This window comes from Astyanax mexicanus, chromosome 20, assembly GCF_023375975.1.
Source record: "Astyanax mexicanus isolate ESR-SI-001 chromosome 20, AstMex3_surface, whole genome shotgun sequence".
NCBI classification, from domain to species: Eukaryota; Metazoa; Chordata; class Actinopteri; order Characiformes; family Acestrorhamphidae; genus Astyanax; species Astyanax mexicanus.
In genome coordinates, this window is record NC_064427.1 from 25,793,437 (window position 1) to 25,817,773 (window position 24,337).

Sequence of the window (24,337 nt, forward strand, 5' to 3'; positions counted from 1 at the left end):
AAGTTACGAAGAGGTAGAGTTGGTATACAGTGAATAGCCATATTTGAGTGAAGTTCTAATTCATATGGCAACTACTTTAGAAATACTTTAAGAAACGAGTGTCAGTCAATAAAAAAACTATTTGAAAATATCCTCAAGTGCAGTCAAAAAGACCATCAAACATGTTATGATGAAACTGGCTCTCATCAGGACCGCCCCAGAAAATAAAGAGCATTTTCAATGTAGGAATAAAAAGAAAGCAGGTAGGTCTATAATTACAGACTGTGGTCTCTCCATACATGTTCTCCTTTTTCCCTGTTGTTTAATGGTCAGGACCATCACAGAGCGGGTATTTGTGACTGGTATGGTGGTGGTTGGTTGAGTTTTATGGGGAAAGTTGTTTAATTAAGTATGCAGAGAAACAGGTGACGTAGAGTCTGTAATTGTAGAACTACAGTGAGTGTGGAAACAAGATGGTAGTGTTCATAAAGGGGCTGGTTGGTGTATTTCTAAGATCAATATGAACACTTTAACAGTATCCATAATAGGGTAGATAATCCTGCTGGTGCGTTTAAACTGGAAATGTGATGTATGCAGTAAACAAATGGAAGCTGTGGGCTTTTCTATGGAAAGAATAAAATCCCAGATTTGGAGTTATAGTATCTTTGGTGAAAGTAAAAGACAGATAAAATATTTTGCTGATAATTGTTGTTTGGAAGCCAGTATTGGAAAAACATATCATACAGTAAGTCAGCTCAAAACAGTGCGATTGTTGTTGTGGTGATGGTGCTCAAGCATCTCTGGTTTCAAACCTTAGCCCGAGATAAGATTTCTCTTTAACCCAGAGGAGACAGACAGATCAGATCAGAACAGGGTGAACTTTGCCCCAGTTGTCCAGAACACAGAACACCTGACCAAATAGTGCTGGTGTGAAAACGCCCTTAGCTTATGAAATGAACCCACATTACTACTGGTTGTTTAGAAACAAACATTTTTTATTGAGATTGACATAATACATCACTATTACCTCATTGATTAGTGATATGTGTGCGCGTTATAGGCCAGTGATATGACCTGCAGTATTTACAGTATGTTCTGAAACCAGAACTTCACTATATTGCCAAAAGTTCTCTCTCATCTCTCTTTGTGCACATATGAACAAATAACATCCCGTTCTTAATCCATAGAGTTTAATATGATGCTAGCCTACCCTTTGTAGCTACAACAGCTTCATCTCTCTCTTCATCTTGAGATTTAGGAGTCTTTTTATTGGAATGTTTGACCATCCTTTCAGAAGCACATTTGTAAGGTCTCTGCTTTAATTTATTCTAAAGGTGTTCTATTGGGTTGAGGTCAGGACTCTGTGCAAGCCAGTCAAGTTCTTCCACATCGAACTCGCTTATCCATGTCTTTATGGACCTTGCTTTGTGCAGTGGTGATCAGTTATGTTTGAACAGGCAGGGGCCGTCCACAAACTGTTTCCGCAAAGTTGGGATCCTGAAATTGTCTAAAATCTTTTGGACTGCTGAAGCATTAAGAGTTCCTTTCGCTGAAATACAACTCCAACAAAACTTTACATTTGGCATAATGCATTCAGAGGCATTTTATTGTCCTAGCATTTGCCCAGATTTGTCTATCAGATTAGCAGAAGGATAAGTGTGATTTTTCACTCCAGAGAACACGGTACCCATCACTGTGCCACCCAGGACTTCACTGAGATCATAAGAGTGACTCATTCTGTAACAAATGTTGGTAAAAGCAATCTGCAAGACTAAGTGCTTGGTGTTCTGCTTAACACTGAATTTAACTGATTGGGATTGGTGAGTGAATACTTTTGGTGATATAGTGGAAATATTTTATTAAACAAAACATTTTGTAAACAAAATAGACAGGGTAAAACATTATAAATATAATATGGTTAAAAATATTCCTAGTTTAAGTGATTTCCCACCATGCATGACCATTTCACAATTACAAAAACTACTGTGACAAATTTAGACATCTTGTTTTCCTTAACTCACAGTGAGAAAACACACTAAATAACAGCAGTGGATTAGAGATCTATGGTTCTTTTTGCAGGCAGCAGAATTTGCTTTGAAACACTTATCAATAGCTGCTTAAGTATTCAAAAAAAAAAACAATTCCAGTATAAATATTTGACATTTTTTCTGAAAACCAAGCATCTTTTTCACGTCTATACCTCTTCTTTGGTTGCTGGTTTATAAATAACATTTTGTCTGGTGTCTTTTTTGATTCTGTGAAAAGAAACATAAGAGAGAAATGTGTTATTAATGCAGGTGTTGTTTTGCATTATTATCGTAAGACATTAGATAATTAAAGAGCAAACTGTTTTTTTTAGATAACGCAAAGCTGAAGGTCACTTCACTAAGCTTTCTAAGGAAAGTAAACATTGGCATGCAGTTTCCTGCCAATGCCTGGGCAACCTGGTCAAAATTTCAGTCACTGTTAAAGAACCAGTATGTGGGCTATGGTATTGTCTGTACTAACTTAAAAAAAATATCAGGACGTGTCATCAGATATTAAGGAAACATGCAAAGTTAGTTTAAAGGGGCACTAAACCCGCTGATTTTAGCTGAATCCATCCTCAGCTCAAATTTGAAAAATTACACAAAAAATGGGAGCAGTTGTTTGGGAGGGGCAGTGGTTGATGTATGGGTTTAGGGGTGGGACTGATTGGGCTGAGCAGTCTGCCTCTGATAGAGGTTCAGACAGCAATGGTTCTTCAAAATATGTACACCAGATTGCAACATGTCCTTGGCCTGCCCGGTTGCCAGAATTATTGTCAATTAAGTATACAGGTGCTGGTCAACGAATTAGAATAATTTGAAATATTGCAATCATGAAATTCTTTGAATGCATTTTTTGTGCAGAAAGCAAATCAGGTGTTCACCGCACCTGTCCTACTCGTTAGACTAATCACAGAACTCGTTACCTGGAAAAAAATTTGCTCAGCTGAGCTTTCCAAAAGGCCCATTTAGGCCATTTAACTGTGACACTGTTGTTTTATTGAATTAGAATAATGGAGAAACCGTTTCAATGAATTAGAATAAATGCTCGAATTTTTGTTTTCTGTGAAGAGTGTTCACTGTGCAGTATAAAGTCATGGTTGAGTAGAATTTCTAAGTTGTAAAATCAATCATGGGTAAGCAGCGCGACCTCTCAACCGGAATAGTGGCTCAAATTCAAGCCCTTCGCCAACAAGGCTTGACCCAAACTAAAATTGCTGAGCAGCTCGGCATCAGCCAGTCTTCCGTCTGCAAAGCTCTCAAGAAAAACTGCAGCAAGCGCACCAACTGTTCCGGCGTCCGAAAAACTTCTGCTCGCGACAACAAGCAGCTGAGAAAGATCGCAGTCAGCAACCGGTTCAAGTCCACTTCCGAGCTCACCGACTTGTGGAACAAGCAGACCGGCGCTGACGTCTCCAGATCAACCACTTACCGTCGTCTGCGCGAACTCAGCTTCAAATCTCGCGTTCCAGCAGTAAAACCGATGCTGAACAAGAAACAAATGGAGAAACGGCTGAAGTGGGCCAAAGAACACGGCGAGTGGACTGCTGAAGACTGGCAGAAAGTGGTCTTCAGTGACGAATCACGCTTCTGCATCTCCTTCGGTCACCAAGGTCCTCGTGTCTGGCGTCGTGGTGGCGAAACCTACAACCACGAGTGCGTGAAAAGATCCGTCAAGTTTCCCCAGAGCGTTATGGTCTGGGGATGCATGTCCGCTCGAGGTGTAGGGAAACTCTGCTTCCTCAAGAAGACTGTCAATGCTGCCGTATATCAAGATGTTCTGGAAACGTTCCTGATTCCGACTGTTGAGGAACAGTTCGGCGAAGAAGACTTCATATTTCAACAGGATCTTGCACCGGCTCATGCGGCAAAGTCGACCAAAGATTGGTTCACTAAAAAACAGCTTGAAGTTTTGGCATGGCCGGCCAACTCGCCTGACCTCAATGTCATTGAAAACCTTTGGGCCATCGTCAAGCGGAAAATTCGCGACAGAAAGCCTACTACGCTGGACCAACTGAAGCAGAACATCGCCACTGCCTGGGAAGCTGTGAGTGCGGAAACTTGCGACAAGCTGGTCAAATCGATGCCGTGGAGACTTCAGGCAGTCATACAAGCCAAGGGGGCAGCCACAAAATACTGAGAAAGTGATGATTGTAATTATAATAAAAATTATTCTAATTCAATGAAACGGTTTCTCCATTATTCTAATTCAATAAAACAACAGTGTCACAGTTAAATGGCCTAAATGGGCCTTTTGGAAAGCTCAGCTGAGCAAATTTTTTTCCAGGTAACGAGTTCTGTGATTAGTCTAACGAGTAGGACAGGTGTGGTGAACACCTGATTTGCTTTCTGCACAAAAAATGCATTCAAAGAATTTCATGATTGCACTATTTCAAATTATTCTAATTCGTTGACCAGCACCTGTACTGTATATGGGACTAGCTGCGACAGCAGATTTGGCAACCATTGAGTGTGCAGGATCTACAAGTCCAGCTACAACGTGTGTGGGCAAATGCGTATAATAATGGGTAATGTTATTTTTTTTGTTAATGAGTATATCACAATATAGCACTCTCTTTTGTATATTTTTTATTCAAATAAATTATTATTAAAGCAAAAACCATGTGTTAGCTACATACTTTGAGTACTTTTTCCTCTGTTGATATGCATATGCGGAGAACCCCAGCAAAGTCATGACGAATAAGGCTCCAAAGGCAATGGCTAATACATCTCCTGTGGGCGAAAGGTTTTCATGTAGAAACTGAATTTTGAACAATACTGTAACAAACTTAAAATATTTAAATTAAATAAAAAAAAGTAATTCAATTAATGGCCTAAATATGAATAATGACTTACCTTTGGACATGTCATCTAAAAAACAAGAAGAAAAAAACAAACACACAATATTAAACACAATATTATACACAATATTATCATCTTATAAATATCTATTACTTCAGCAATGATACACTCCAGCATTGAAAATAAGTAACCCTTGTAATACATTATTAATATAATGTTTCTATTAATACACAGGTCTGTCGTGGTGTTTTCTTGTTAGATTTTAATCTAAAAATGATGGAAAAGTATTCATCATTAGACTCCACCCCTCAGTTATAATTTCCCAATTATCAGGGTCACATGCAACAGCCAAAAGATTAGGATGTAACATTAAGTTACATTGATGGCTGAAGTTGTGTGTTGTAAGCTTGCAATATTACTAGGATACAAGTGCATATGGTGGAGTAATACTAAGTAATAATACACTTTGGTCAGATATTGGCACTCCCAGGACATGTCTCAGCCAATCACATTGCGCCACCTGACCTATTTGTGGTATAATTAAAAATAAATAAGCTGGACTGTGTAAAGAGTTGCATTGTTGTTGAATTTTGTTTAACTATTTTAAGTTTTCACTTCATGATTATTGGGGGGATATCAATGTTAACTGTATTTTTGTTTTATTCTTATTGAAGTGTTGATTAATGGACTGCATACCTGCATTCCATTAAAAGCCTAGTCGTGGCATATCAATGTTATGTTGTAAACAATAAGTGTGATTCATTTATGGTGGTGTGTTGTGATTAAGCTTCTTAATTGAGCTTAGTTTAGTGACAATTTCAACACTGTGGTTGGTGGATATTGCATCTCTGATTCAGAATTGACTGTGAATCATCAGGATGCTCTCAGAACATTCAAAAAGAAAAGCTGTAATGGGTATCTCACAGGAAAGCAAAACAATAATATTGCTAAAGATCAATGTCTTTTTTTTCTTAAATTTTCTCCCATTTTTTCTTCTTGATTGTCCCACCCATTCAGCTGCTAGTCACTTGCATAGTGCAGCAACTCGGTTCTGATACATCAGCTCACAGACGCCTTGTGCTGAGCGACATCACCCTAGAAATGATAACGGAAAAGAGCACAATCTACCCACCTAAAAAGAGCAAGGCTAATAGTGGCAGCCTTTTAGTCCGCTTGACCACTTAGAGCCCCCTAAAGATAAAGGCTGACTACTGGATTGACCCCTCACTGTGTACTGAACCACAGTGGCGAACAGTTCTCATGGCAACGTGACACAAATTTTTGGAGATGGAGTGAGGCCTGATAGTGGGTGCCAGATGAATAGAACGTTCCTAGAAGGCTAAAATTACCACCCACAGTAGACAGTGATTGCAGTGGTTGGAAATGAATGTAATTAGAACTGGCAAAAGTCTTATCACACATATCAGTGTATTATGTTTCATGTTATATTAATCCATGCCTATCTTTGGGCATGGATTAATCAAATCTTAGCCTGAGCTGGAGTGGCATTGATAAATCAGAACATATAACAGAATGTCTAGTTACATTATATGTATAACATTTACAAGCATTAAAATGTAGTAATGTTTATTTATTTCTTAAATAGTGTCAATAATTATTAGTTGAGACATCAATCAACCATTTACAATGTTTTTTACTGTTATTTGTGACCCTGATTGTAAAGTGTTACCAAAAAATCTAGGGTTAATCTGATTTAATACAAGAATTAAGAAGCTTACCAAACGTTCCACTTGTTTTAACCTTCGGTAAACTCTTTTCCCCAGTAAATGTGTTGGTGTTGGCACCTGAAAAGGCAGTAAGGCAGTTGTTAAGCCCATATTCACTCAAGTTATTAATATTTGCTTATGTTTCTTTAAAATATTTTAGGAAAATCTATATTTGTCGGTCCACTTTGGAAAAGAACACAAAGCCAGATGTTCCTAGGAAGTCTGCACAACAAACCTCTGTGTTTCCATAGAACACTTGAAAACTGTACAGTGTGCTTGTTTGTGTACCAAGATAAGTCATTTGCTTTGAAGTCAAAGTCGTTTTATACTGGCAAAAAGTGCCAGACTCTAGTGCCACCAATAGCAGCAGCGTGCAAGATAGCAGTATCTCAATCCATTTCAAATCCGCTGCTTCTGACAACATGCAATGTGTTATTGAGAAAGTGGATTATCCAGTAAGAAGAGGTTGATTACCCAAAAAGAAGAAAAACATCAGAATTATGAAGGGATTATGCTTAATTATAGATTTGACTTAATGAGTAAAGTGATTATAACAAAGCACTCACTGTCCACACTGGGAGAAGCGCTGAATGAGGCCAGGACTCGTCTTCCATGAAGAAGCTGAGGTGCTCTGAAGTTTTTGGACAGGAGCTGATTTTGACCTGCTTTTAGTGTTTTCTCCAGAGCCGCCAGCTGGTGAAGAAAGCGGCAATATAAGTAACTGTGTGCCATTACAAATGGGACCAAACTCTTTTAAAAACCACAGAAGAACCACTTTTGGTTTCATAAGTAATCATTTTATAATGTTTTTTTTAGGGAATCAATAATAGAGCTGTGTGAGGAATTTTACAGCGGTTTAAAGAACTTTTACATTCTTTACCAACGTTTTAACAACATGGCCATAACAAAATGGCATAAGCCCTATCCGGACGGGATTAGTTTCTCAGGGGGTCCTGTTTTTTTTCTCTTTTATGGGGGCTCCTCTGTGATTTTATTCCCCTCCAGAACGACCGTGTATGTGTTTTTTCAGACGTGCTCTGAGAAAATTTCAGGCTGAATTACCTACTGTTTTTCACTGAACTCCGTGGTCCTCCAGTAATTTTAGTCCTGTCCAGACTTACATCTCTGAGTTTCATTACCTCGTGTTTAATAAAATAGCTATTTGTCCATTGCCATGCACCGCAATTACACTTTTGGTGCACGTTTCCACGGAGATCCACGTAAAACAACAGCGAGTGGAAATGGAGGAGCTACTGAACGCGATGACGTGACCGAGAAAGCCAAAAAACTCACTGGTCCCCCTGAGAAACTAATCCCAGCCAGGTAGGGATAAAGGCTACAAATTGAAGACACAGCTTTAGTGGTCTATACTTCATAGGTATATGCACTTTCAAAACTTAAATAAAAAAGAAGCAGCAATGTCAACAACAACAACAAAAAATAGTTATCATAGACATGAAATGGGATTAGACTATAATGAAACTAACCTGTCTTCTTGACACTGTAATGGTGTCGTTGAACATGGTCCAGTTGACAGTTTGGAAGCATGGCGGAGTGGTCAGGGACCCGTTGTATCTATAAAACTTCTCCAGATTGTTTGGTAGAAGGTGACGGATGTTAAAACCCGGGATCATTGTGTTAGACTCTAAAAAAGAGAACAGCAAATTTACTAGTTAAAAATGATAACACCAAATTAAGATCTTGAAGGTCTTTATTGAACACTTCACAGCTGGCATTTCAACACTGAATCAATGTTATCGTTGAAACAATGTTGCTTTTAAATGTTATTTTTTTAATGTTAATGGGAACGTTTTTTCAACGTTATATGTTCAACCATAAAACCATATTATTATAAACCACAGCTCACTAAAACTAGTGGTTAAGAGAGGGTTAACATTACTGTACATCACTGTAGTAAAGCTGAGTATAAAGAATGTTAACCACCACTACCAATCTGATTCAACATCTAATCTCAAAAACACAAACAATAAAACTAATTGAACATGAACATACCCCCAGGTATTGAGGCAAATTAAAAAGCAATTACTGTAAATGGAATAAAACCACTTTAAACACTTCAAAATGTTAATGTTTGTACAACCATTTAACATTAATTGTTGTTTCAACGTTGTTTTAACATGTTTAAATTTAAGATTGTTTGCCCTACTGTAAACCTGAAGTCTTTGAAATCGCTTTCTAACCTTTTCCAGCTTTATTTATTAAAAAAAAAAAAAAAAGATCATAGATCCTCTGAAAGCTGTTTGTGAATGTGATGGTGTGGCCCACACACTTGAATCCTTCTTGTGCAGAGCAAAGTTTTTAAGTTTTAAAATGGACAATGGGTCCAGAAACAAAGAGGTCATAATGTTATGATTGATTTGTATTGTGGGTTATATTTACCTTCTATACTAACATCTGTGAGTGCAGACAGGATTTTCTCATAGTTTTCATTCTCATGAAGTCCAATCTGCAAAGAAATGTAAAAAAATTAGAAAGTGACTGTGAGATACTGTGAATAATATGAAACTTTTTTAATGAATCACCAGCTTATTGTTGTAAGTCAACAGGAATATGTGTTAAATCTGCTAAATGTGAATAGCATGGCTCACCCCAATAAAGCCTCCTAATACAGCCAATCCATCTTTTTTCCTCGCAGCCTCTGCTAAATCAGCATATTTGGAGTTATAATGAACAACGTGGATCTTGAAGAAAGAGAGAAGATCCGTCATCATAAAGGAATTTTGGGCATTGTATTGTGTATTGCAAATATGGTTAGTGCCACACAGTCTGAAGGTCGATACAGGGAGTGTAAACAAGACCTAATTGAGTGTAAATGAAGAGCAGTGATGGCTCTTCTGTTTTATAGAGTGGAGTGACGTGTTGTGAGAGTGGACATCATAAACAGAGCTGATGGATCTTCTCACCTCAGCAGGGAAGTGAACGTTATCTATGGTGTGCTCTGAGCCGGGGACCTCTATGGTGCCCCAGTGGAAGTGAAGCTGGGCAGCCAGGTAGATTTCATCAAAGCCCTTCAGTATACGCATGCTGCTGGGCAGAGACAGTTGCACTAGAGGAAAGATAACAAAAGACACACATTTTAGACATTTAGGATGAATGTGATTATAGACACAGAATAATAAAAGAATAATAAAAAAGTTACATTTTCCACAATACGTTGTGTTCCCTGTACATTCTCTATAAACTCACACTTACATCATTTGTGTTTTAACAAAACAAACTCTGTCTAAGTAAAATCAATTATTTATTTGTTTTTTAACAGCTTTAAACTAACCATAAAATATGATCAACAAAAATAACTAATATAGTGATAGTATTGAATTAAATAATAGTTTGAATAAAAAATAGAAAACACTTTTTTACAGATATTTTCTGGCACCCCTGCTGCTAGAATACTATTTATTTTTTTACATTTATCCTTTTTTTTTACACAAATCCTTAAAATGTTTTTAAATTTGTTTATATACATGTCTTAAATCCATGTCCCAAAGGTCTTAAGGTCATATTGCTGCTTTTATCTAGTGTAGACAGTACAGCAGGCATGGGGGACGTGTACATTTTATGAAATCTTTTGTTTTAAGTGTACAAACAGTTCCAGTTTTGTTTGTGTGAAACTGTTGATTTATGTTTGTCAGGAAATCAGGAAGTCTGTGAATCTAAAATAGTTTTTGGAGGTTTCTTCCTTTTCTGATATATTGCGAAAGTAGCTTTAATTTAGTCTCTAAATGACATTAAAAAGTATTAAATTGCATTTTCCTATCCCTGAAGAAAACCTGTAATTGTGCAGAGTCTTACAGGGAATTTTAAAGTCATATTAATCTGTAGTCTTTTGTGTTATGTGTTCTAAATCATCAGCAGAGCACTGAATGCATCAATTGTCACTGCTTTGAGTAAAGTCTCCAGTACAATCCAGTAAAAACGTGTTTATTTGTAACTCGTTTTAATGTGTTGTGCTGGAACTGTTTGGACAAACCAGTAGGGACAAATGCTTCACAAAACAACATTTCTAACCAACATAATAACCACCAGAACAAACGGTACGTTTAAGTGTGGAACTGAATTAACCAACAAACCAACAGACTTACACGTGTGTCCATTGTTGTGCAACTTCAGACCAGGTTGGTCAGTTAGATCGTAACCGTCCAGCTTTATCGCAGGCAGGCTGCGATCATAGATGGCCTTGCTGGTCTCAATATCAATGGGAGACTGAGATTTTCCGTTGCAGTCGTGGTAAGCAGATCTCCATGCTTCTTGATCTGGAGAGAGAGAGATGATTGAAACTGTTGACATAGGAATTGCCCTTCTGGTGAACGAGTTAATTATAAAACACTGTGGTGAACTGCTGAGGTCACTGGTGTCAGAAGCATCACCCAAAGTGTCACAAGTCAAAAAGGTCAAGTTATTCAGTTATTTAGTAAAACATGACTAAGTAGTTATAGCGCTTATCTCTTTATTATGTAATAAGCTGTACTATACACCACAATAAGAGATTGCCGGGTTACTATCATTACTTGTATCTCGCTAATTATATCCCGTTATCAAGACGCAGGAGGTGATATCAAATAAATGCTATCTAATTTATTTGATGCCTAATGGAAAACGTCTTGCACTGCCAATGTCAGTCTGTAAATCATCCAGAACAGACATCAAGGCTCCATTAAGTGCAATTCACAAACATGGAGCTGGGCGAATAATAAAACGCCACCTTAAAGCCTTATCTCTGAAACAAATACTCTTATGGACGAAGTGATGTCACAATGCTGCAGCCTTGAAGCGTGGGTTAATAAGTCAGCAGGCTTCACTGAGGAAAGTGCATTGGAAGCTCTTTGCCTGATTAGGTGATTCTTGGGTTCAGGCTTGGGTTTTTAGTCCCGGGCTAAACTATTACACATCTAGGATACATTTCATTAAGCAGGGTTTCTTAGTAAGTCACAAATTAGCCTAAAGTCCAAACTCATGCCAGTTCAGTCTTATTTACATTATTATTAGGGTTGCAGCAATTGAAGAATTTGGGACAAAAACAAAAAAAAAATTATTTGACAATACATTTAATTGCCTAAATGTATATTTTCTAGCTTTTCTGAAAAGCAATTCCAAAACTACAGTTTAAAAATATTTGTTTTACCACTTAACTAACGTCTAATATCCCACCAGGCAAACCAACACCTCAATTTACCTCAGCATGTTAGCATGTTAGCTACCTCTGTAGTATTTTTCTAATCATAAATGTTCATGAGCAGATAGCAGTTTTAGTCATAAATGACCCCAGCAGTGGGTAATTTACTCAAGTCACATGTGAATGAAACTAACACAGAGAAATAAACAAACAACCTAACCAAAGTTAGCTCAGCTAATGCTAGCTTTGTACAGCTCCTGTCTTACCGCTGGAAAACTTCCGGTTTGTGAAGAGGTAGGTAGTAAAAAAAAGCATGATATGTGTTCCTATACATCTTGTTTCATTTAGTTTAGGCTAATAATTAACCTTAACCTGCTGTTTTGTGGCTGTATGAGGGCTCTCTCTCTGCTCCTGTGTCTGCCACTGCTGCTGAACCTAAGCAGAAACACTTAGTCTTATAACTTAAAATGAATTATAAAAATAATTCTCACACATTTGGTTTAACAAAAGTGCCTTTTTTTTTCCATTTCAGTGGAATATTATTATATTAAGAAATATATTTTTATATTCCACCAGACCTGCTTTTAAGAGTTTGTTTACTCTGTTTTGTGTATATTTTGTTGGTCCACCTTTAGCTTTGATTGCAGCACGCATTTGCTGTGGCATTGTTTCGATAAGCTCCTGCAATGTCACAAGATTTATTTCATTCCAGTGTTGCATGAATTTTTTCACCAATATCTTGCAGCAGCATTGATGATGGTAGAGTCTGACCACTGCACAAAGTAGCGCTTCTCCAGCACATCCCAAAAATTCTCAATGAGGTTAAGGTCTGGACTCTGTGGTGAACAATCCATGTGTGAAAATAATGATCACATGCTCCCTGAATCACTCTTTCACAATTCCAGACCCATGAATCCTGGCATTGTCATCTCGGAATATGCCCGTACCATCAGGAGAGAAAAAATCCATTGATGGAATAACCTGGTCTATATTCAGTATATTTTTTTAGTGTATTTTGTTATATAGAAAGATTCTCAGGTTTTAGGACTGTGTTTAAGCTGCTAACCTCTAGGTGATCATCATTCCTCTTCATAATGGAGTGGCTATGGGGCCTAGAGGACTGATTTTATAGGCTTTTATTGCTATCTTTATTGCAGTCTGTAGGCACATTAAAACATCTGTTTCATATTGTTCAATGTTGTGGCACGTGATGGATCATGTACTCACCTTCATATCCCCATCGATGTTCATGAGATGAACCTGTGACCAAAACAGAGGTTTAAAGACTTAATTGGGTCTAAAATAATCAAACAGTTTAAAATGTTATCTCTGAGAAGTTTATTACAATTCCTTGCAATAACATTTACAGGGCCGATCAAACGTTCATTATGCTTCATGTTCAATATGACTGTTTAAAGGAATGAGTTCAGGTAGATGGTATCAAAAGACTCTGATCAGACTCTGATCTCTGAATAAAAATTATGATTTTTTTTTTGTCAAAGCTCAAAAAACGCAAAATTGTGGAAAGAACAACATGCTTGGATACCCTAGATGTCTTTGTTTTTTTTTGTTTTTTTACAAATGAGAGTTTTTCTGTTCTGTTAGAGCTTGTCTTGACTTTCCACAGTTCCCCTGAATTGTCATTTCTTTATAACATTTCAGACAGAGGACACTGCGAGCTAGATGTGCTTTGCTATCTTTTTACAGCTCCCACAGTACTCCCTTTTAGAACTCCCACTTTCTAGGCATTAGTTACCATAAGCACTTGGCTTCATTGGAGGTAATCCAATGAAGCCAACTGCTTAGAAAAGCTAGAATATCAAGCTGACACTTTCAAATGACAATTATATACCTGTCTAACCATTCCTGTTAAGTTAGTTCAGAACTTAACACATGCTAAAATGTATGTTTTATATAGGTTATCAAATGCAAATCATCTTTAAAATGTAATTTTAACATAAGTTTTGTTGGATGTAACATTTTAGACATTTAGAATGACTGTGATTATAGACGCGCTTATAAGGAATGATAAAAGAATCATAAAAAAGTTTTATTTTCCACAATACACTGTGTTTCTTGCCTATCCATTTCTGTTAAGTCAGTTCAAAACTTAACACATGCAACTTAACAAAATGTGTGTTTAATATAGATACTCAAATGCAAATCAACTTTAAAATGGCATTTTAATATCATTCTTGTTGGATGTTGAGTTTGCTTTTTTCCAAAATCTGTCAACCTGTGAATCCGGAACCACTATCAATTACAGGTTTTTGCGGGGTCGAGGGGTCCCGGGATTTCAGTGTGGCTCAGGTATGGGTGCTCAGGGGAAGCATATTCTCTGTTCTCTCACATCAGCAAACTAACACAATCCCTCCTTCATCTGTCTGAGTGAATGCAGGCATTATGCTTGTAAAGTTAAGCCCCTGCACTAGAGAGGTTTGGCAGCTTACTGACATCCACTGGGCCTCCAGGCCTCCAGGCAGGCACTTTACTCAAGACTCTGTATCATTGTTAGCTGCCATGGCTGCCCGTACTAAAGTTACAGAATCAGACATTTAGCCTGGCACTTAAGAGACACAGGGGCGTGGGGAATGTGTCACACGGCAGAATAGTTTCCTTTACTGTCTGCCTGAATGAGAGGAGTAGCTTGTGGTCTATAACGACATAAAACCCTTCTTCAATCTATTATTATTTTTAATAAAAATCAGTACTTTACTAAACTACAGTACATCCCAGTGTTAACAACATATTTGAATCGCATCACATTGTTTAACTCACATTGAACCTCAATTTCAGGTTATATTTCCACATATAGAAGTTGGACAGCAATGTGTCCATTGCTAATTTAATTAGACACAAATTTAAAAGTGCTAATAATGTGTATAATACTGCTGCTTTTACAATTGTTAATTTGCGGTGCAGCCATGTTGAATTCTGAACTGGGGGTTGATGAGGCTCTCCTGGCTTTTTGAGTAGAGAATCTGACTTGTAGGATTTAAACCTGTAGGCTAAAAAGGGGGATACATACTCTAACATGGCAAAAATCATGGGACAATCATTTGATTGCGTAGGATCCCCTAAAGCAGGGGTCGGCAGGCCCGTGCGGTTGTTTGAACTACAATGAACGATAATGAAAAAATATAAATAAATAAAAAGCTTCTTTGGCGAGCTTTTTTTAAACTCTCCTCCCCTGTCTCTCTCTCGCACTCGGTGTGACTTTTAGTTTCCGCCTGTTCTCGTTTCAGTGGGCTCCCTATCTGCTTATAAGACCGTTTTTTTTCTGGTAGGGTATTGAAGGGCGACCCTGGCGACACGGGTTCGATCTCTTGTGAGGAGCGGTGTGTTTATTTATTTATTTATTCCTTTCTTCTTGGGTTTACCTGCTTTGAGATCAGTTGTTCTGCAGTTGGGTTCAACAACCCTCTGGGCTGGAGAGCTACTAATCTGTAGCCTTCCATCCCATTACACTTCATATTCCAAAACCGTTTTTTTTTTTGTTTGTTTTTTATGGCCCGCCACGTAATGGCTTGGAAAATATCTGACCTGCGGTGAAACTTAATTGCCGACCCCTGCTCTAAAGCTTGGTAAATAGTGGCAACTTCACATGGCATTGATTCCACAAGTAAATGAAAGACATCTGGGGGGATGTAAAGCCATGACGTCTGCACGGCCAGCCACAGCTCCTTGATATTTATAGGTACAGGATCTTGCAAATAGTGCAAACAGACCTCTCCCAATACAAAACATCCTATGAATGTTCAACTGGGCTCATGCCACTTCTTGACAACTTGGGCACTGATTAGAATTTTTTAGAATTTTGGGAGGTACATGAAGACCATGAAGTATGTCGCTTTGCCATGAGTCCATTGGCCAGTGTTCTAACTCTCTCACAAGAAAACACCTTACAATGTATACAGGTGTAACACTGTACATGCTGCTGTCCTGTGACTTATGACATGTCTGACTGTCTGGCTGTTTTTGAGACTTAGTTTTGCACATGCAGTCGTATTGAAAATGTTTTGGCACACCCATATTTCCTATGGAGCAATATACTGTACATGTAGTGCCCAGTCTTATCTGCAAACGACTGGTGTGGCTGCAGGTCTTTATTCCAGCCATGAAGAAGCACATCATGAGTAGTTTAGAGATTGACTGACTAATTAAACAAATAGAATCAGGTGTGCAGATGGTTGCTAAGAATGAAGACCTGCAGCCACACCAGCCTTTACTCACTTATTTTTGCTTAGAAAATCCAACAAAATGTGTACAGATTTTGATAATGATACAAGGCTTTTAACCCTTTCTGGCACAATGCTCACTGTAAGAAGCCTCCTATTCTTTTCTCATTTCTCAATGTGCAGATTGCAGTTGTGTTTAAAGAGTAAATCTGTACATTTTCTGAAAATGTTGAATTTTTAAAAATTGTTTAAAAAAAGTTGTTGTTAAAAATGTAGCACACAGGACGTGATGCAAGAACTATAGCTGTTCTGCAAAGCTGATACTGTCCCTGCTCACACTGACAGGGTACCGGTAGTTTCCCAGACTGGGAATGGGCCTAGTCTTGGACTACACAGCATTTTAAAGGAGGTTTTATATTGAAAGAAACATACTGTCACTGTCCATATATGTCCCTAGGTATCTCCAAAACAGCAACATTACAAGAGAGAGATAACAGCTTTAAGGGGAAGTCAATGTTAAAGAGTTATTTTAGATAATAATCACAGCGAAACAGACAGTTCAAATTATGTAACAAACCACAAAAATGGAAATATTTGTTTTTCATTGGACAGTGATGGTATTCCTATTAGCCAATGACAATTCTTAATACTTATCTGGGAAACTGACCATTTATGTGCGTATTTGATGATATATTTGAGCATATAAACCATCCTGTATGGCACCCAGACTTCTACTGTTATTAAAACTTTCATAGTAATTAATGAGAGAAACTACTTCAGAATTGACCTTTAGGCCCTGCACCTATTTTTTTTATTGTTAATTAACTTTTGTTTAGATTTGTTCATATCAATAAATCTTTCTATCATTCTAAAAAGCAATAAAAAAAAAGATTTACCACTTTACTTCCTTTCCGTCTTCTTGCCCATTCAAACAATACCTTATTGTCTAATCTGCTGGTTCTGAGATGGGAAAACAGTTCACTGACTAATTGGAGTTGACCTTCCTGGTCTGAATTGTGCAACTAAGCAAGGGACAACTCCCTTCATTCGGTTTCCTCACAGCAGTTGAGTAAAGCTCGTCATTGTGATTGTGCTGCTTTGCGTAGTTGTAAACGTAGAGACCCATCAAAATCTGCCAAAACCCCAAACAGCTGTAATACTGCTTGCGTAACTGGATAGATTAAAGAGTAAAGCTACAGTATTCTGAATTTAATACACAATGGGCTGGTTGGTCAATTTGACATTAAGTGATGACATTCCATTCTTCTGCAATCCTTTTATACAGTCAGACTGACAATGAGAATTTACTGAAAAAAATGTAATCCACACAGCTTTACCAGTAGCTTCCAATTAGCCAATCCAATTACACAAGTCCAGTTAGAAAGTACAGTGCTAATGTTATACTTCCTTTCTAATGAGGATAAAATCTAATGGGGATGAAATCTAATGGGGAGGCAAGTAAATGCAAGTAAAAAAAATCACTGCAAAGCAATGTGGTACAATAAGTGTATTTTCCCTATAGGGAAGTTTTACCCTGGAGGGACCTCAAAAACACAGTGTTAGCACAATGAAACAACTTTTTGCGATTAAATATAAATCTAAGAGCTGAAAAAAAACTCAATAAGAGGTCAAAAATTCAGTATTTAGCTCCGATGCTATTTTTTGTACAGCATATTTAGGGATGCACAAGTGTATAAAAATGTATGTAAAGGATTTTATTTCTTATATTCTTATATCCGTCTTGTGTTTTCCTGCTTGGGTTCAGTTCTGATGTTTGTATATTTTGTAAAAATCTATTTTTACTTTTGTATTATATATATTTTTTTTATTAGACTGGCCTTCTTTTTCTTTGTGTGCTTTAAGCCTAATGTATATAAATTAACTTCTGCTCTGATTGGCTACCCAGTCAGAAAGCACTCAAGCCTGAAACAATGTTTATTTCTTAAACGTTTATGGGTCCATTTAGAATCTTTGTGTCAAAGAAAGACAAAAGTTTATTTGGACTGTACCCTCTTTCTGCCATCTTTCATAAACTGAGTTCAGGTCTAATGGGAACTTTATTGGGTACAGGGACAGTTTGAATATGGCTACAGTTCTGTGGAGCTGTCATTAATGCCTTTTCACAGACTACGCTCCACTTTGCACGTACAGACACATCTGCAGCGGAAAAATTGCCGGGTACGTGAGCGTGGCCAGCTTTACAGATGCAGCTTCAATGCCAGCCAGTTCCAGAATTTCAACATGAAAAAGTGTCGAGTCAGAGGGGAGGTGTGGATGAAGTGTGAGGAGGAAGTCTGCTTCAGTCACTGGAATTCTTCATAAGTGTGACCTAATAAACAGACTCAATACATACGTGCTGGAGTTTACACTGTAGATCAGTCAGTTTCCTCTAACAGGGCAGAGTGGCGTGGCAGCACACAACAATCAGAAAGTGACTAGCTTAGCCTGCTACACCCAGAAACAGATCCCTGCACAAGATCCTTGGAGTCTTATTTTTAGATTATTGTGCATTACCCAGGCCACTAATACATCTAAATGAAAGAAAACTAGAGTGTAAGCGTGGAATATATTGTCGGTTTATACTGTATGGATGATAAATTGGTTTTATAGTCTTTTTAGGAGCATTTTTGTTTCAGATATAATGAAAATATATGCATACTGAAGAAATTACATATTTTTAAAGTCCAATGAACTTTTAATCATTACAAATATCTAGATATTAAAAGGGAAATAATAAAATGTTTAAATCGACACTCACATTAGCTCATTTACATTAATAATCATATCGTACGAACCCAGAAAGAGCATGGCCAATTGTGCTCTCTCAGACTCTGGCTGCTGATGGCATACAGCAGAACCGTGGGGATTCAAACTGGTGATGCATGGATTACAGTGGCTGCGCCTGTAATATTTTATAATGTCTTAATTAGTGTCAGTTAGACATTACCTAGACGTTACAATTTAACAATGTTCATTACTGTCATAAGTACTGTTTTTTGTGACCCTTATTATAAAGTCTCTGCGAATTAGGGCATCCTTTGGGATACTATCTACTAGGTTTGACATAGATTGCACTTCATAACGGCACCTTGTTCTATTGGAGGGGCAGAAGGGCACTCATAGATGTGCACTCGTTAAGATGCATTAGCAAAAAACTCACATAATCATAATCTTTACATTTATTGCCAGAGGGGGCATCCTAGAAGACACTTGATCATTTTTCTTCCCTATATGAAAGACAGGCAAGACTTTGTCTTTTTTTGCTTTTTTTGCACCTCAGTGGCACTATGCCTTCTCCTCCTCTAGGTCCACTACTGGATATGTCTACATTGTAGCTGTACTCACATTTCTACATGTTGTATAGAACACTGAACATCTGAGTTCTATGCATGTTGAGCTGCTTCTAAAATATTCTACATCCAGTAGACTCATTAAACAGGACAGTAGATGTACAGTTCCAGGAAAACCATTTAAACAATTCCTTAAAGAATCACCCAATGAAACCATCTTTCCCAAAACCCAAAGTAGCTCTTCTATGGCATCACTCCAAGCACCCTTTCAGGCACCTTTAGGCTGTAGAGACTATGTGTAGAATTGAAATGAGCTAATCCTAAGGAACACTAGGCTCTTGTTGGTAGATGTTTGAACTAGTTCTTACCGGATTACTTTAGAGCTGAATTGGCAGTAATGAAGGGGATGTTTGTGTCTTGTTTATTTGTTGGTTTGTCGCTTGGTTTGTTTGGTAACATTCAGCACTGGTTTAAAATAGCAAAAGAAATCCTTGTTCTCTGCTTGGTCGTGTCTTTCCAGTGATGGAATTACAGATTTTTAAATGGGCTCTGTGGTTGAGGGAGGATTCCCTTTGGTTTTTCACTCTGACTGAGATTTTATAACCAGCTTCCAGAATAATTTTGAACAGAATGTATTCTATATTGACTGCATGGCTAAAACAGATACAGATTAAAACAAAAGTATAGTGAAAAACCTTTCATCATGTCTCCATTGTTATCTGTTTTTATTTTTTTTCTTCCATTGTTTGAACCCTGTAGCTGCTATTTTCACTGAGTAATTACTTCTGACTGAATATACAGTAGAAAATAGACAATAGAAATGCTCTTAAATTACCTGGAATAAGCTTTTATTTTACTTTATCTTTTATTCGAAGTTAAGAATGTGTTACCTTGTGCTGTAATTTCACCAGTTACAGGTAATGTTACCATGATAACAATGACATAAAAATGGTTCTTTGTTGTACAGTAATTTGTTAACTCTAATGCTTACACTGGGACATTGGAAAATGTTATAAAATACATTTTTGGCAGGTTTTTTTGACACAATGCAGATCTGGCAGTTGTTCCTTATGTTTATCATAATTTTGTGATGAATGGACCAAAAGAAATGCTCCGAAATTATTTGTAATTAAATTATTTTGCATTGTCTTCCTTTGAAAGTAAAGCATGTTGTTTTTCCTTCCTCTGTAAAGGTAAAGTTTTTTGACTGACAGAAATAATACATATAAATACAAATAAATACATTATAACCTGTTGTTCTCTGTAATACTGCTCTTTCTCACTGTATTTCCAGCAGGATGTACAGCTCTCGGGAAAAAATAAGAGACCACCTAAAAAAGATGAGTTTCTTTCATTTTATCTAATTGAAAACCTCTGAAATATAATCAAGAGGAAGATGGATGATCACAAGCCATCAAACCAAACTGAACTGCTTCATTTGTTGCACCAGGAGTAACGGCATAAAGTTATCCAAAAGCAGTGTGTAAGACTGGTGGAGGAGAACATGCCAAGATGCATGAAAACTGTGATTAAAAACAAAATATTGATTTCTGAAGTCTTAAAAGTTTATGAATATGTTTATGAACTTGTTTTATTTGCATTATTTGAGGTCTGAAAGCTCTACATCTTTTTTGTTATTTCAGCTATTTCTCATTTCTGCAAATAAATGCTCAAAATGACTATATGTTTATTTGAAATTTGGGAGAAATGTTGTCCGTAGTTTATAGAATCAAAAACAATGTTCATTTTACTCAAACATATACCTATAAATAGCAAAATCAGAGAAACTGATTCAGAAACTGAAGTGCTCTCATAATCTGTATATATAGAAAGGTGTGTGTGTTTGTGTATTTAAAAAGAAGAAGTTGGAATGAAATGAAATGTCCTTTTATGGCTCCACAGACCTGCTCTCCCTGCTGGATTAACAAGCTTAAGTTTAAGAGCAGAAACAGTAAAAGTGGTGTCAGGTCAGAGTGAAATGCATGACTCTTCATGTCCTCTCGGAGTTACTGAGAGATCTATAGTGTGTGTGTTTTTACTGTGTGATTCTCTGATGCCTCATGCAGAGCAGCCGCTCAGCCTGACACATCACCCTGTACCTCCAGAGCAGCACGTACACCACATTCCCACCAGCCAAACCCCACCACCAGCAGCAGCAGCAGCAGCAGAAGCCTCTGGCATCACCAGCTGTGTTTCCAGGATAAGCCGGGGGAGCGCTGCTCATTCATTCAGCAGGAATCTGAATAACGGACTGAACACCAACAGCTTTTCCACACTGTTCTGTACTGAACACGTGGGTGTACAGTTATATGTAATATCTGTACTCTATAACCACTGTCTGTAATGTGTTTTATAGTTATTGCAGTGTTTAGTGTACCTATGATTTATATTATGATATGTATTATATTAGATTTTAGCATTAAAGCTGTGTACATGTATAAGTATGTATGTATATGTAAATTTAACATTGTATTTACCAAATATGTAAAAATATATTTTCCACTTGTCTATTCAGTGTATTCAAGTTTAATATAATGTCTTTAATTCTAAAACTAGACATAACTAAACATATATACTGTGCATCATAAATGTATATTCAGCACTGTAAAAAAATTAAGAGAGCACTTTAGTTTCTGAATCAGTTTCTCTGGTTTTGCTATTTATAGGTTTATGTTTGAGTAAAATGAACATTATTGTTATATTCTATAAACTACAAACATCATTTCTCCCAAATTCAAAATATGGTCATTTAGAGCATTTATTTGCAGAAAATGCAGAGCTTTCAGACCTCAAATGATGCAAATAAAACAAGCTCATATTCATAAAGTTTTAAGAGTTCAGAAATCAAAATTTGGTGGAATAACCATGGATTTAAATCACAGTTTTCATGCATCTTGGCATGTTCTCCTCCACCAGTCTTACACACTGCTTTTGGATAACTTTTTGCCCCTCCTGGTAAAAATGTAAACAGTTCAGTTTGGTTTGATGGCTTGTGATCATCCATCTTCCTCTTTATTTTATTCCAGAGGTTTTCAATTCGGTAAAAACAAGAGAGCTGTATATTTCTAGAGCTGTATATTCTACTTTAACACTTTGGTTGACTACATAATTCCACATGCGTTCCTTCATAGGTTTGATGTCTCCAATATGAAACTACTAAGTATAAAAAAATACATATGAATAAGAAACATTAAATGTGAAGGTGGTTTTAAACTTTTTAAAAGAAAATAAATTTTGTAGCATTTCTATTGGTCCATCTATTTTCTCTCAAAATGTGATGGACAACTTTTGAGTTCAAATGATAAAGTAAATTGAATAATGTCAAAAATGGAAATAGATGTTTTTCCCTAGACAGTAACACACACACACACACACACACACACACACACACACACACACACATAAATGTACTATATAGAAGCTATACTGCTGACCTCTTTTTATCTGTACTGAACAAGTTTACATGTAGATGACTATGCCAACAGTAACGTCATATTCTCCCTGTAAAACCCTCTGCAGGAATACTGATTCAGAGAAGAAATGACCACAGAAGAATGAGGAACAGCTCATCATTTTCTCACAGTTTCACAGCTCAACGTGCCTGTCCTCAGAACACAAAGGGAGCAAAAACCAAGACATCATGAAAACCCCCATCAGTGTCACACTAAATTAACTGGAATGACTATAAAAGCTCAGAGAAACTGAAACTGGGTGCCTATTTCTGACTGATCACTATAAATTTCACTACTGCAAATGAGAAGAGTCAATGAGAGAGTTAAAGCTTCATTATCCAAATCTCAGACATCCCTGCAAAACTTATAAAGTGCTCAATAAACAAAAATGAACTATTTAAACTAAAATAAATACCAAAATAAAGTTCTGATACCTAACATAAACTTTTCAAGATATTTTAGGTCCACCTAAATCAGCACTGACAAAGATAGAAACATGTTTAGCTGAGCCTACTCACTTTTCTCGTGCTCATCATCATCATGCTCACTGCTGCCATCTTCCTCAGAGGAAGAGGAGTGAGTTTCTCCAGCCAGCACCTGATCCTGGACGAGGAGGAGGAGGAGGATGAAGAGTTTTAGTAGCATGATGATGATGATTCCTGCTGAAGTCTGTCTCCTCTTAGCAGCCAGTAACAGTCCCGCACAGGTGCTCACACACACACTCACTATCTTACACACTTTTATATACACACACACAAAGCCTCACCTCCATTCAATCACAGGGGGAGGGACATTTAAAAGGACCACCCTGAAGAAAAGAACCAATCAGCAGCCAGGAGCTATCTGATCGCTATGTGCCCAGTGTTCCTTTATTCTCTCTCCTTACAGCTCCCTCTCTCTTTCTCTATCTGCTTCACTCTATCTTATATATATCTTATATATCTCTCTACATCTATTTCTCTCTCTTTCATTCTCTCTGGTGCTCTCTCTCTTTTTTTCTTTCCTCTCTCTCCCTCTCTCAATCTCTTTCTCTCTGTCTCACTCTTACTCCTCTCTCTCTCTCTCTCTTTCTCGCTTGCTCTCTCTGTCTGTACCTCTCTCTCCCTCACTCTTTCTCTCTTTCTCCTCCCCATCTCTTTCTCTCTCCTTCTCTTTTCTTCTCTCTCTGTCTCTCACTGTCATGCTCCCTTCCTCTCTCTTCCTACCTTTCCTTTTGACTTAACCTCTCTTTCTCTCTCTCTCTCACTTTTTCTCCTCTCTCTCGCTCTCTTCTTCTCTCTCGCTTGCTCTCATTGTCTTTCCCTCTCTCTTTCTCACTCTTGCTCTCTCTTCTTCCCGTCCATCTCTCCCTCTCTCACTTTATCCTTCCTTCTCTCTATCTCTTTCTCTCTCTGTCATGTCCTTCCTCAACCTCCCCCACTTTTCCTTCCTTCTTACTTTACTTCTCTCTCTCTCTCTCTCACTCTTTCTCCCCTCTCCCTCTCTCTCCCCATCGCTCTCTCTCTTTCTCTCTCACTCTCGCTCTCTCTCCTCTCTCTGTCTCTCACTCACTCACTCTCTCCTTCTTTCTCCCTGACTCTCTTTCTCTCTCTCTTCCTCTTTCTTTCCGTCTCTCTAGCTCTCTCTGTCATGCTCCCTTCCTCTCCCCCCACCTTTTCTTCCTTCTTACTTTACCCCTCTCTCTCTCTCTCTCTCTCTCTCTCTCTCTCTCTCTCTCTCTCTTTCTCTCTTTTGCTCTCTCCTTTTCT

The 24,337-nt window shown here is 37.6% G+C and overlaps 1 protein-coding gene across 1 annotated transcript; it reads right to left on the minus strand.

The window, feature by feature from the left end:
• Positions 1–953: 953 nt before the first annotated feature.
• Positions 954–23,584, minus strand: ca9 (carbonic anhydrase IX). The gene is made up of 12 exons (XM_007255301.4): positions 23,108–23,584; positions 12,897–12,929; positions 10,639–10,809; positions 9,460–9,602; positions 9,145–9,237; positions 8,936–9,002; positions 8,023–8,180; positions 7,102–7,228; positions 6,548–6,613; positions 4,863–4,877; positions 4,646–4,739; positions 954–2,234 (listed from the first exon to the last, which is right to left on the minus strand). Exons 1-12 carry the CDS (start codon positions 23,232–23,234, stop codon positions 2,174–2,176), a joined length of 1,155 nt encoding a protein of 384 aa, XP_007255363.2. The 5' UTR covers positions 23,235–23,584; the 3' UTR covers positions 954–2,173.
• Between the last annotated feature and the right edge of the window lie 753 nt (positions 23,585–24,337).

What these genes read in the sequence shown, in the direction of transcription:
- ca9 (XM_007255301.4), bottom strand. Translation starts at nt 23,234, where the DNA reads ATGCTACTAAAACTCTTCATCCTCCTCCTCCTCCTCGTCCAGGATCAG. An exon ending in TATTAGGAGGCTTTATTGGG is followed by an intron (nt 9,003 to 9,144) that starts GTGAGCCATGCT and finishes ATTTCTTTGCAG; the next exon opens with ATTGGACTTCATGAGAATGA. An exon ending in CAGAGGAAAAAGTACTCAAA is followed by an intron (nt 2,235 to 4,645) that starts GTATGTAGCTAA and finishes TTCTTTTCACAG; the next exon opens with AATCAAAAAAGACACCAGAC.